Source organism: Protopterus annectens, chromosome 8.part0 (genome assembly GCF_019279795.1).
Source record: "Protopterus annectens isolate FY-2018-M chromosome 8.part0, PAN1.0, whole genome shotgun sequence".
Lineage (NCBI taxonomy): Eukaryota > Metazoa > Chordata > Ceratodontiformes > Protopteridae > Protopterus > Protopterus annectens.
In genome coordinates, this window is record NC_056741.1 from 1,905,036,580 (window position 1) to 1,905,051,867 (window position 15,288).

The 15,288-nt window shown below is 35.9% G+C and overlaps 1 protein-coding gene across 1 annotated transcript in view; it reads right to left on the bottom strand.

Moving 5' to 3' along the window:
• The window catches only part of CPNE2 (copine 2), a 1,786,656-nt gene that overhangs the window by 415,671 nt on the left and 1,355,697 nt on the right, over window positions 1-15,288 (bottom strand). The window contains exon 13 of the mRNA XM_044081406.1: window positions 14,109-14,242. Coding sequence (XP_043937341.1) covers window positions 14,109-14,242 — 134 coding nt within the window. The remainder of the gene's footprint in view (window positions 1-14,108; window positions 14,243-15,288) is intronic.

Sequence of the window (15,288 nt, forward strand, 5' to 3'; positions counted from 1 at the left end):
TTTATTTTCATTTCTCTCATTATACCACTATCTTGCTTTACTATTTTAATCAAATATGTCAATACTTACTTTTTTCCTTGCAAAAAATATTTTTGCTTATGTATTAATTCTTAATTTTTTTCTTGACTCTTTTGATAAATCTCTTTTTTAAAATATATCTTTTAATTTACATCCACTTTGTCTAATATAGATTTTTGTTTCTGCTTATATTCTTTTTGTATTTTTTCTATATTCGCAGATCAAATGCATTCTTTTATATTTCTCTTTAAACATTATCCACCATTTAGACCAGTTATTATAAAAATCTCTCATAGTTAAATGATCTTTCCATAATTCCATTACATCTTTACCTTTCTCATTCCACTCTTTTTCATTTATTTTTATTCCTTTCCCATTTTATTATTCTTTCCTATTTCTATTCATATAGCCGAATGATCCACAAATCCTGCTTCTACCACTTCTTCTATCACTATTTTAATACTTTTAGATAACAAAAAATGTTATTTTCAAATTTTCTCTTCCATATGTACTTTTATATTCATATTCCATAAATCTAAAGTCCCACATTTTATTATTTCTTCAATTATTTTCTTACCTGATCTGTCTTTTTGCTTTATAGATCTTAAGTCTCTTGTTGGTATAATATCCATGTTTACTATGGCATAGTTCATTTGTTGAAATATTTTTTCTTTATATAGTACATAAGCAAATATTGCTATAAGTCTATAAACTTTTCCTTCCACATAGAGTCAGCTACTGTTAATCTTCCTAAATTAAAGTATAAGCCAAAAATGTTATTGCCATACTATAGTATATAGCTATCCCTGAATGTGTTTCTCTACCCAAATTCATTATCAGTCCTCCCATCCATAACATTTCTGTCTGTTCTCTTTCTTCTTTAGTTAAACCCCTAACATCCTCTAATACTATTAAATCTGCCTCACACTTATTATACCATTCTATCATCCCAATCCTTATTAATATATTTTACTATTGACATTGATAGATAATTCTAAGACTGTTTTCTCTTCTCTTTTATTTGCAATAAAATATTTATCCATTTCCTTTCTTTTTTACTTTCAAACTCACACCTTGAAATTTATTTTTTCTATCCTTAATCCTCATTCCACTGGATTGTTTTAACCATTTCCAATTTGTCTTCTCTATCACTAACCTGTGATCTGCTTTCTATCTCCCTTTCTCTTTTTTGCTTATCAGTCTTATTTTCTCCTTTTGCATTAGTGTCATTCAAAAGAAGAAAGCTAGCAAGAAAAAGAGGAACAAAAAACCATAAAGAAAAAAAACCTCAGTCTGAGACCTTCAAATGTGTGAGTTCAAAGAATGTAGCATAATGATAAAATCCAAGAAAATTTATTGTAATCCACTCCATGAAGCACTTATGTCCCTCCACTCTTAATAATGGGACTTCATCAGAACATAGTATAAATACAACTTCTTTATAAACCCTACCCAATTAACTAATATTGTCAACTCATCAGCTTTTAAAGATATATGCTACTATAAAAACTTTAAAATAAGATTGTCATGTTACTTTTATATACCCAAGACAATTCCTGCATCACATGCCAAAAGAATTATATATACATATATACACCTATTGAAAAATAAAAATGTATGTTGATTTGAATACTGAATACATTCCAAAGTATATGATTTACAGAGGTACCATTAACAAAAGCTTATACTTGTATGTGACTGCTAAAAATATAGATGTGAGCATATAAGGCTCAGTTACAAACAGAAACAATAAATTTTAAAACCATGTCAGGGAATCAGATATGGTAGAGAAATATACCATACCCTTACTTCTTGAATAAATACTCAATTAGCCCCTAATGCCTGTTCTAACAACTTGAGAAATCACAATTCTAATGCTCTCTTCTTTAGAATAGGGAGTATGGAAATGTTTTCATTTAACCCTGGGGGTTGGACTGCATTTAATCTTACTTGCCATTGGAATTCTTTTATTTCCAGCAATACTTTCCACCATCCCCCTCTAGGGTCAACAGGTAAAACCTCTAAAATTCCAAATTTAAATCCAGTATAGTTAGGGCATTCGATGGAATGTCTAAACAGTGCATTGTTAGTATTTGCCTTCTGTATTGCATACATTTCTTTATGGTTTATTTTTCTTTATGTACTAGTGTCATTACTGCCTCTCCCTTTTATCTTTTTGTTATTCATTTTTCAATTGTTCTTTGCTATTTATACTTATTATTTGTTGAGTAAATTCTTTTTATGTTTCATTAGATGTGTGTTCAAAATGTTATTTCAATCAAATTCCTAAATATCGCATCTTGTAATGACCTCACAAAACAGGAAAGTTCTGTATCAAGTCATGTATTGGGACACACTACCACTCACTCAATAACTCCTACTCTCACTCACTACTCCTCTCCCACTACAAAAGGTAACATAAAAGGAGAAGAAATAAAATAATACAATGTCTTTCCTACACTTAAAAGTAGCTGTCTATACTTTAACTACTTTGGTTCTTCTCTGGTTATCCATCCTTACATCCTACCACACACAACTTCATCTCACCTATCCAACTCAGTGGCAAACAGAAACCACAGCCAATACACTAAAGCTAAAACACTTCCCTATATCTCCATTTGACCTTACCCCAACTCAACACTACTCCTATGTTAATTATAAACCAACAAACAAAATTAACCCCTACGTATCCCAGAAACAAAATAAAATACTACAAAAACTACTTAAACTCTACCTATGCCTAACTCTAAAACTCTCTTGCTGTGGAGACGTACACTCCAACCCAGGGCCCATTAGTTCACTCCACCCAAACCTAAACCAACCAAACCCTCTTTATAACATGCCAACCTCCTCTCTTCTGCTCTTAAACATTAATGTACGAAGTATACTCAACAAAGTTCAGGACCTCCATGCACTATTGGCATTATACAAACCAGATTTAGCCATACTTACAGAAACTTGGCTTAGACCAGAACACCATGATAATGAGATCACACCCCCTGGTTACAATATTATATGGAAAGATAGGCAAGGGAAAAAAGGAGGAGACATAGCCATTCTGTTTCAAAATAGTCTCACATTAGAACAGCTTAACTACAACTTCCAAGATGTCAGTGATATAGAACTCATTCTTGCTAAATTAAAACTAAACTCTAGCAAACACATAGTCATAGCAGGTGCCTATATCCCCCCAGGAAACAATATTGACACTATGGAGAACCTGCTACACTGGATGACTATCTCCCATCCTCATGAGACCATACTCTTAGGGGATTTTAATATTGACTGGTCTGACTATACCAAATACAATCCCTCTACCCACATTAACCTACATGGGTTTACCCAAGTTATAGATACCCCCCACAAGGGTTGATAAAACCAAATGGCAAGCCATCTTAGATTGGATACTTCTGTCTGACCACAACTTAGCAAACCAGGCAGGTTGCCTACCTGACAATTTAAGTGACCACCAACCAACCTACCTTATTAGGAATAAATCCCAACACTATAACCAACCCATCCTCAAAATAGTTCACAACAAAAAAAACTTCAAGGCCAAGGACCTAAACAATGAACTAAAACACTGTGACTGGTCTCCCCTTAAACACCTACCCCTAGATGAGGCAGTAGACTACTTTAACTCAGCCTTTCTCAAAATTATAAATCGTCATGCACCAGCCTGCACCATCAGAGTTAAAACTAACTATGCTCATTGGCTAACAAAAGAAACTAAAACCATAACGAAGGATAGAGATAGAGCTTGGGCTCAATTTCATAAACTTAAAGCCACCACCACAAAACAAATCTTCTTAGCACTCCGGAACAAGACCAAAAAACTTATAAAACTCGATAAAACCAATTACTATAAAATCTTGCAAGACAAACACGCCCACAACTCTCAGAAATTCTGGGCTTCAATAAATAGATTACTGCACCCAGGTAAAACCAGCACTTCCACAACCATAGTACCAACCAAGGAGGACATTCCCACCCAATTCAACAAATTCTTCACTGAAACAGTCCTACCCTTATCTAACACCCTAAATAGCACCACCATTCCTACTCCTTCACCAACCCCTACTACCCCTATTACACAACAAACTCCCCCCAGCTTCTCCTTCTCTCCAGCACCCACACAACTCATTACTAAACTCCTCAAGAAATTGAAACATACCACACTGGCTGCTGATAAACTTCCCGCTGATTTCCTTCAACTATCAGTTGATACCATATCTTACCCTGTGTCTATCCTTATTAACAGATCCATATCTGAATCTAAAGTAACTAACCTCTGGAAAATATCTCATATTATTCCACTCCACAAAGGTGGAAACTCCCTTGAGCTCACCAACTACCGCCCAATCGCAATTTTATCACCCCTATCAAAAATACTTGAAAGAGTAGTACATACACAACTAATGCAATTCCTTCCAGAAAATAACTTTATATCAACTTCACAACATGGGTTTCATCACTCCCATAGTACCACAGCAGCCCTATTATCCTATACCAACATAATCAACACCCACAGAAACAACAGGCTTTTTATATCCTCTGTATTCTTAGACTTATCCAAGGCCTTTGACATGGTCAACCACAGTATGCTTCTCAAAACTCTATCTACCCTCAACCTAAACTACCTCACTATATCCTGGTTCAGCAGCTATTTAACAGGCTGACAACAAGCAGTTCTTTGGCAGGACCAACTATCCTCTCTTCTACCTGTATCTATTGGAGTCCCTCAAGGTTCCATTCCTGGTCCGTTACTATTCTACATATTTACAAATCAGATAGCTGCTTCCTCTCCTTCTGCCTCTATAGTGCAATATGCTGATGGCACTACTATCATTTGCGCTGCCCCTACCTTAAGCAAGCTACAAACAATAACACAACATAACTTCACTCTGGCTGAAGCATAGTTTTCTACCATAAAACGTTTACTCAATCCCAAAAAAACAAAACTAATTCTCTTCAGCCCAGGTAGATCCTCTGCACTCAATAATGATTTCATCATTAACTCCAAAGACAATGCCTCAATCACCCCAACAGCACACACTAAACTCCTAGGAGTAGTAATCGATAACAAACTCAAATGTGGCATACACATAGCCCAAAGAATCAAAAAAGTTCACAAAAAGCTAGATCTCTTGTATAGGAATAAGCAATTCATGACCAATTATACCAAAGCCACTGTTGCAAGAACCCACCTATTATCCACCCTTTTGTATGCCTCCCCAATCCTGACTAATCTTCACCACAGCGAAGATAGCAAAATGGCATCTTGCTACAACAAGATTGCCAAATTTGCCACAGGTTCTTCTAATAGAGTCAATCACTGTCTTTCCCTCAAACAGCTCAACTGGCTTGAGCTGCCTCAATTACTTCTTACCACTCAACTCTCCACAGCCCACAAACTATATTACCTCCATAATAAAACCCCTATTTTACAGGACCTAATACAACCCTATACCACCACCTGAGCCTTAAGATCAACAGACCAAAATCTCATAAATGTCATCAAACATAAGAATGAAGCTGACAAATCTCTTTTTGCCTGTTCAATAGCAAAAGTCTGGAACTCACTTCCAAAGCACATAACTAATACAAGCTCTGCTCCACAATTTACAAACTACTCAAAACCAACTATTATAACAACTGGCTATGCTCATGTGACTCCCCAGGCTAATCCACTACATCTGCAGAGATACAATGATTCTACCAAGGATCACCTAATAGTGCCTAACCTCTGGATATTAATTCTTAACTAACAATGTTCTGTTCTGTTGGTATCTACTTATACATCTGGGAAGAAAGTTAAATACATTCCTACATACTACTGGTTTACCTCAAGAATACAATAATTGTATCTATACATATATCTGTGAAGAAATGTAAATATGTTCTTGTAAAATATTGTATGCATTTAGAAGAAAGTGTTGTAATTCATAAAATGTTATTTGTTAGATTGTTTTAAGTGGAGCTTTTCTCCCCGGGCCTCCACTAAAAATGGACCTGTGTCCAGTTGGACTTTCCCAGTCATCAAATTTAAAATAAAATAAATAACCTTTGATTTGCTTAATTTACTTTATAAACTGGTACACTAGTAACAAATTTCAGTTAATTGAATATCATTTTATTATGTTTTGGATTGGTAATCTATTCTGGTATTTGCAAAAAGGTCTATTTTTCTCAATATTATTTCTCCTTTATAGACAATTTAATGGTTTCATGCCTCTAATTAATTACTCTAAATACAAATCCAAGAGTAATGGAAGATGTGGATTCTCCCTGGTTAGTTATTTTTACAAAAATAAACGCCAGACAGCTCACAGCCATACTTCACTCCAGGTTGTGTTCCTGTGTAGACATTAAATGTTAATGTTTTCTATGCTAGTGGAAACCCAGATGCCATAAGATCTGTTTGTAAATTCTTAACTCAGCCAAATGCTTTTTCATCACCCAAACATAGTTAATTTAATATTACTTTTGTTATTATTGTCCAATGCATCCTTTTGAGTCATAAGGATTCTGTTAATATTATCAGATAACTCCCTATCTTCTGTAGACCCATGACAATTTTGGCTATATCTTTGTCATTATGTTTGCCAAAATTGTCATAAATACTTTGTGGTCATGATTCAGAATTGAAATGGGTTTGTATGAGCTTCGATCAAGATCTTTACCTCCTTTGGTATGACTACAACTACTGTTTCTATATAAGTTAAGGCATATCACTACTATGAAAAATATTTTTAAAAAGTACTAGCTAGACTTTTATTATTTCCTGTTCCTTTCTCCACTCTTCTGTTGGTATTCTTCATTTTAAGGGGTTTCCCCTGTATTCTGGGTTTAATTTTAATCTCCTTTATTTTTGATGTTTGTACTCTTTTAACTTCTAAGGAAGTTGTAATTATCTTAAGTATTTTACCCCTTCCCGTGAGCTGCTCTCAGCCTTTACAGTTTGTCTACACAGTGTGATTTATCATTGTATTCATAATTTCTCTTGGTTTACTTCTACCATACTATTCTCATAATTCCTGATTTTAGTTATCCTTTCAAACTTTTGTTGCTTTAAACATTGGGGCTAACAATTTCATTGAGTTGGGGTTACTGTCTGATTGCTTATTCTCTTACTACCTTCCTAAACTCCTTAGGTGTTGGTGGCTTTCTTAGTCTTGGATTAGGAATATTTATACTCTTTCTGTTTTTTCTGTTTTAATATCAATAGAAAGGCCAGTACATGTGCTGAGCAATTTTCTTATAAAGTCATTACAGTCCTTCATTCACTTTGCTGTGGTACTGTTGTGGATCTGACATTTCAGTTAGATATAACATATTTTTTATGTAAAAGTTGAGATATAATACTTTAATAAAATCATAATTTTCTGTCTGGTACTTACTGATTACAATTGTTTTAAAGTATCATTCATAGAGCTACTCATATTTTAGTTAAATCACAGCATTTTCCATATAACCATATGTCCATTTTACATCCTATCTTCACTCCAAGCTCCTACTGCAATGTCTTTTATGGAATATCTCCTTTTTGAAAACTGACCAATTGCCTTCATTTTATCCATTATTTTCTCTTGGAAAATAGGAACATATTTTGCAAGAAAGCCTATACAAATTACTTATTGTCTACTTTTTTGCATTTGTAGTCTAGATGTTTGTTCTCTTGTCACATTCCTTTTACTTCGAGTTATTTTCTTTTTAAAAGTTCAGTTTGTGCCTGTTGAGATTATGTGTAACTTTATAATCCAAGTGGATAGAAGACTTAGAAGAATGCAGGATGCAATGATCCGAAAGAAAGTTTCATTTCTTTGCAGAGCCTTATAGAAGGAAGAATAACATTTCTGTTAGATTGTGTTTATAATGAAAAGTCTTTGTACACTGACAGCTTGGTGTCTCCAACCTTTTAGATTATTCTCTTTCTCCACAAAATAGTAAGAATTTATTCCTTTAGGTGTATGTCTGCAGTTTAATTGGTATAGATTTTGGCAGCTTTCTCAGTTTGAAATTGGGAATATTTACTCTGTGCTCTTTCTATTATCACTAACAGAAAGACTAGCCCTTGTGCTGAGGCATTTTCTCACAAAGTCTTCAAAGTCCTTCCACTTGATTTCCTCTAGGACAAGGGTAAATCTCAGGTTGTCACTGTGTCATCTGTCCTTGAGTTCAGCCAGTTTATTTGACATTTGTGCATGCTTAAAATAATGTGTAACATTTTTCTTTCAATTTAATTTCAGCAGTTTCCTTGCCATTTTCCCCTTCAGATTGCCTAGTTAAAACATCTGTTTCGTGCTTCCTGTTATTTGTCCGTATTTATTCCAACAGGGAACCACTTACCTTGAAAATCTGAGAACATTAGGTCAATCCTTCTCTTTATGGTGACTGAGAAAATTTCCCTTTAGCTACCATTACCATTTGCATTTCCCTTCTCTGCTCTATGCAGTTTTCAGCCCCTTTCCGAGTGTTCCCATCTGTTCTTCCTTTCATTTCACTTTTTCTCTTTGTTCACCTTCTGGATGTGATACATACTTCAGCTGCCACTTTCTGTTAAAACTTTACAGTAGTTTGCAATATTTTGCTGTTTTTAATGGCTCTCAGCCTGGAATTCTCTTTTTAGCTGCTTACACCACCACTACCATCTTGGAATCCCAAGAGGGATGGCAACTCTGCCTTATGAGGGCCACTGACACAATAATGAACTTAGATCTATGTGTTCTGAAACATTTTGTTATATGATCCAGATTTCAGAATGTTCCACTTAATCAAAATAAATGTTCAACAGGAAAAGGCAACACTGAATATGGAAATTATGCACAAGTTCTTTCCATAGAATATTGAACTCTTAATATTAGACAACTGGGTTCACAGATTGTGCCAAACAGTGACATTACATGGTGTGTTTTGTTTTCAGAAAGCACTATGGAAGGGAATATGAGATCCATATTTTACTTGTATCAAATCAGATAACTACGCAGTCCATTACATCTGATTATACATGTGTATAGACAGAGTTAGGAATTACAGTTTTGATAAAATTTAATACATTCTGTAAGTCATCTTGGCACAGTAATCTTTGAAACTCTGTGCACTAATTTTGTCTTAAAAAAAGAAACAGAGTCGACTGTCTCTATATATTGATAAGTTTATACAGTATAATTCCTTAAGTATAAAGGCACATCCATGCAGTATAACAGGAACACTCCAGACATTTGAATACAATGGCAAAAAGCTGCAAACGAATGTGTTGGCTAAAATGTGACTCTGACATCAAGTAAACAAAGGGACATGTGTGAAGGGAAAGTATCATTATGATCTATCAATTAGAAGGACTCTATGGGTAATGCTTTTCATTCTCAAAATCCTTCTAGTTGGTGTGATCACTGCAAAGAAAAAGGGGTTTCCCATGCAAGAAACTTTAAGCATGCAGATGATGCACATTTAGAGCTAAGGTCAGTTCCTGTAGTACAAGTCCCAAGGAGGTACTGGATCTCTGGGAAAGAGTTCTAGATAAGAGAAGCTGCTAACACCTCAGGGGCTTTGACACCAGCTTATCTACAGGCCTCAACAGCAAAGAGAAAGACCTGGAACTGTAGGCTGATATCTTCATGACAGTGATTTCTCATAAATATGTACCCTTAACTGATCCTGTCTATGCCAGATAGGAGAAACGGAAAATGAACTATTAATGGGATGCTTGGAACATTTGTAATCACTGTCCCTCAGCTAAACAAATGACACACTTCTAGTGTTATTCATGGGGAAGGAATTCCCTTGCCACAGGCGATTCCAGTGAAAAGTGCTGTGCTTTTGAAATAACTTTGGAATGAAGAGTGACTGCCCAAACAGCAAACAGAAAGAGAAAACAATGAAAGAATTCTTTAGGAAGTTTATGGAAAAAGATTAGCTTTTTTGTATGAAAAAATAACTGCAAAGTTGTGAAGTGGGACTTGACCCACAGAGAGAGAGAGAGAGAGAGAGAGACAGAGAGACTTCTGACAGGTAACTATAACACTCTATAGAAACTTCCATGCTATCATTAGCAGAGTAAAGAAAATATAAAAACATTACAAAAGCAGAGGTATGTGCTTTAAATCCATCCATCCATCCATCCATCCATCCATCCATCCATCCATCCATTCGCATCCCCTTTTTCCCATTTTGCACATGGAGTTGGGGTGTCACTTCAACAATGCCAATCATCTATAGCCAAATTTTACAACACCAGGTGGTTAGCCCTGCTGTGGTATTACTCACACACCATACACTTGCATGCGTGCGCACACACACACACACACACACACACACACACACACACACACACACACACACACACACACACACACACACACACACACACACACACACACACACACACACACACACACACACACACACAATTTAGAGTGTCCAATCCACCTACTGCATGTCTTTGGAATGTGGAAGGAAACCGGAGCACCCAGAGGAAACCCATGTGAACTTAGGGAGGACATGTAGAGTCTGCACAGAAGGTACACCATCCAAGAATTGAATTAGGGAACCTTTTTCTGTGAGGTGATAATGCTATCCACTGTTGGCCCTTGTATTCACCAAAAACATTGTTAAACACTAAAAGGCAGCCGTGAACCTTTGGTAGTCATTATTAGCTGAAGCACAGCAGTAAAGATCTGGTGAGACTAAGCAGTGTCATTCAATTTGGAATAGACAGAAAGCATTTGTGGCAGCCTGGGAATGTTTTTTTTTTCTGTAGTCATCCTAATGCCTACAACATTATTTCTGTTATTTAGGATGAGTATCCTCTTAACAGAGCATACCTCTTCTATAGCACAATCCCAGGGCAAAGCCTCTTTTACAGCTAAGAAAAAAAATCCTTATCAGTTAAATGAACGAATTAAAAATGAATCTTGAAATGCAAAAAATTTAACAACAAAAACACAGTGCATCATATCCATAAAACCACTAAACTTAAATCCTCATCAAGTGCAAAAGAATCTTTATTTTATAGAGTCCACACAACTTTAGTGGCATATCAAACCATATAACAATATAGCAATACCATGAAGAGGCAGATGTACTGCAGAGTGAGAAGCTGTAAAGTAAATGCTTGAGTACATACTGCCTTAAAAACACAACAGTCATAATAAACTCATTGAAATAAGAGCTTGCACTTGAACCTACCACCTCCTGTCCCTTATATAAACCAACTTGAGATCACACTGTGTTGGAGAAAAATAAAATGAACATAGTTATTTTTTTCTGAAGCATTGTGGTATTAGCTCATGATGAAGATGTTAATTCAAGCAACACAGGCTTGAGCAATAGCAAACAAACACCTTTGATTTTCCCATTATGTCCTACAATATTTAGCAGGTTATATCATTTGTTGCATTATTGTCTAAATTGTGTTAGAATATTCTTAATCTAGATCCTGACATATTACAATAACAAAAGTACTTTATATTTTCATTTGGGGGAATCTGCCCTAACACCCCCATGGGGCTTTGCCCTATCCCACTGCTTTAGCAAACTAACTCAACGGTTATACAACAACAAAGTAGTAGCTGTACAACCAGCTTGCAGTTTTAACCTTCTAGCACAGTTTATCTGACAGTTTTCAATTTTCATGTCCCCCTTCATCCCTTACTTTGCTTTAATGCCATTCTTAAAGAACACTGGAGTAGACGCCATACAAATAGACTGAGATATCAGCAGTTACAGCATGGCTTACAATCTGTGTCTGATTTTTTTTTACTTTTGATCATCTCAAAAGTCTTAAATTTAGCAATATTCAATCTGACTGTACACATCTTGATTAATCTGTGCTCCTTCCCCCCAAAAAGGGCAGCAGCATCTAATAGTTGTTAGTCTTATGATCCTACTGCACAACATGCACTCAAAAGCGTGTCATTGAAAAGTGCATCATTCTACAATTTCTTATACACATCACTGTGTGCTTTGTGCCTTCCTACTGTTTCTGCTCTCCCACAGATGCAAATTGCTTTATTTTAGTACTATGCATTTATTTTTCTGATTTCTGTGGCTGTTAGACATTCTGTGAGTTTGTGATGCTTTTTAATCTTAAAATAAAATCAGCAAAGCTGGCCTTCATCCTTTACTTTATGTATTCATTTCTTTCTGTTTCTTTTTTGAGGCATGCAGTGAAGTATTTAACATTTCTTCCTCAAAGTGCTTGGTTCTCCAGCTCAGTTCTTATCTGGGCTGTCTTTAGTTCAGGGTCTTCACGCCCACTGGGTCTGCATTGGGTTTTGCCAGGTACTCTGATATACAAATGGTGAATCATAGGGGTGTCTGCATGCTAACTCATGCATCATGTGATAGACTGGCATCCTATCCAGGGCAAGTTTCTTTGCCTTGAACCTAGTGAATGCAAGGATATGTTTCAGCTCCTCTTCAGCCGTGAACCATATTAAGAAAATAACTAGAGACTGAATGAATGAACTTTTCTGTTTGCCATATACTGTCTGATTTCTTCTTGTCTGCCTCTTTTCTATTAATTCCAAGGATCCTACCAATTGTGCATACTCCCACTTTTCTCTTTTGTTTTGTTATACTACTCATCTTATATTTGGTTCTGCTCTTACCTCTTTTCAAAAATACTGATTTTTTTTTTAAATCTGTTTCTTGAGCACGCAAATTGGCTATGACTGACAACCTGAGTTTAATTCTCTCTGTAATTTATTTACTTAATTTTGCTAATTACTGAACCAAATGACCCTTTATAGGATGGCACAGGAAAAAAAAACTTTCAAATTCAGATGTGGGGAACTGGTAGTTTGTAGTTTATTTAGCTGTTTGTTTATCCTGTCCTGCCTACTATGTTGTCAGGACTACGAGAAAATTAAATTGCAGGATATATGAGCATTTATATGCAAATGAAACGGGATGATAATAATGCACGAGGGAAACATTATTCTACTGGTAAATGTAAGGCTTCTCTCCAGTTTTTGGTTCTTGACCAGGTATATTTTTCAAATAGGTTAGATGCAGAAGATGAATTAGACTGGAGGGAGTATTGCTGGCAAGTGAGATTAGATGCTTGCAATCCTCCAGGGCTAAATGACAAAGAGGATTTTAAGATTTATTTAAAAAGAAGGCGGCTTAGGCATTAATGTTATTATGAGTTAATTATTTAATAGATGTGAGAATTATAGAGTGAGTTGTTGTATAAAATATTTTGTAATTTTTTTATTCATTCAGTCTGAAGAAGTCTTGTTAAAGAAGAAAGTGCTTACTGAATGATTTGTTGATGAATAAATTATCTGTTCTTATTATATATTTTTTTGGTTGCTATTGATCATTTCTGGACATTTGATTTCAAGTTAATTAACCTGCCATCCCAAACTACGGCATTTCTCACACACACACACACACACACACACACACACACACACACACACACACACACACACACACACACACACACACACACACACACACACACAAACACACACACATGCATACATGTATGGAACATCTCAGTTTAAGGAACCTTGTCAGTAAGTTTAAATTCTGCATGCAGAATTAAGAAGCAACAGGAATGTCTAAATGTGCATGTGTTGACACAGAAGCAGCAGAAACGTTGATGCGTTTGTGATGACACACATATAAATGAAGAGAGTGTTTTAAAGATGAATGCTGTTAAAAAAGACATGTAATTCCATTTTTTAAATTTAAAAATAAAATGTGGCAGCCCCCCAGCCTGAGGCCTCCCTCCAGCGAGTGGGCCCTTGGCAACTGTCTAGTTCGCCTAGTGCTGGATCCATCTTTGAGCAATACACATCAATCTAAATATACATACAGATTTTTCAATTTGCTGATTGATTTTACATTCTGATTTTACCTTGGATAGATATGTTGACCAGCATATTACTATAGTTATATTACAGTGGACAAAACACTCACTTTAGCTCTAATAGACACATTTCTTAATGATGCTCACAATTGCTGCTTTTTATCAAAGGGTAGAAGTAATGAAAGACAAGACTGTTGTAATTTTTTTTTGTGCAGACATTTAAGGTATTTTGTTTAAGGCATGTTGGATGACTTTAAAAACAACTTACGAGTCGTAGTCCTGTATGATCTGTCCTACTGCCCAGATAGCATCTAGGTACTCATTTGTTCCCATAGGGTTGATGTAGTGTAAGGAAGAATGGTCCCTGGGGTTCCCATTCGAGGCTGTAAAGTCAATCCCAACCTGTAAATAGACAGAAGCTTGTTATGCATTATCACATCTTCATAATTGTGAAAATTTATCACAACCTTTAGAATGTCAAACAACTTTCTCAATAAAGTAGACCCAGTCTGCTAATGTACAGTGGTGCTCATAAGTAAGTTATACAGTACTTATAATATCAAAGATTTTCGAACTATATCTGGAAATATTGGGCAATTCTTCTGCTAGTACTGGTTGGTGAACTCAAAAGGGAAGATATCAGTCCAGAATATGTGCTTCAGTCCTAGAGAGATATGGTGACATGCAGCTGGTGTGGAGTTATAAGTTGCAAGCTATAGGTACTGTGGTACACAACTTGGTTCCCTCAGCCCTCGTTTATTTACTTTGTGATCTTGAGCAAGTCATTTAACCAAATATTGCTCCTGGGTCACCCCTAAAAAGGGACTGTTTATCTAATGGGCCTACCTGGTTAACAAACAGGAACAGCAGTAATATGTTACATGCCATGCAAGCACAGAATGCATCACTCTGCACATGATGTGAAATATGGTAGGCAGCATTCTCAGTTCTCTTAGAATGGAGAACTCTGTCGGTTAAACTTCATTATTAAAAATAACTGGAGGCTGCAATTTATACTTTCTAAGGTTATACTGTTTTTGCCACATTCATAAAACTGGCATCAGTTTCCATGCATGTGCAGCAGGCAGTCAGGTAGCCCCACTTGCTCCCTATGCATTGTAATACCCAGTACTGTATCACAGCCCATTTCTACAGCTATGTGGCAGTGCCAGGCAGGACGCCAGGAATGATGTAGCCATGGTATTCACTTTCACATTTGTAAATGAGTGCACATCACAATGAAGACATAACTCAGAGACATCAGTCATGGGCTAGCCATAGAGAACTGTAAATGACTATCCCAGTTAGTACCTTTTCTTGCATACCATATCGCATACTTGTTGGGAAGTGTATTACCAGCCAGTAGGCCACTAAACAGTTTTATTTATGCATTTATTATTTGGTTGAGTGAGCTGGTTTAATGATCCTTTTCAGCCATGGTCTGAGCC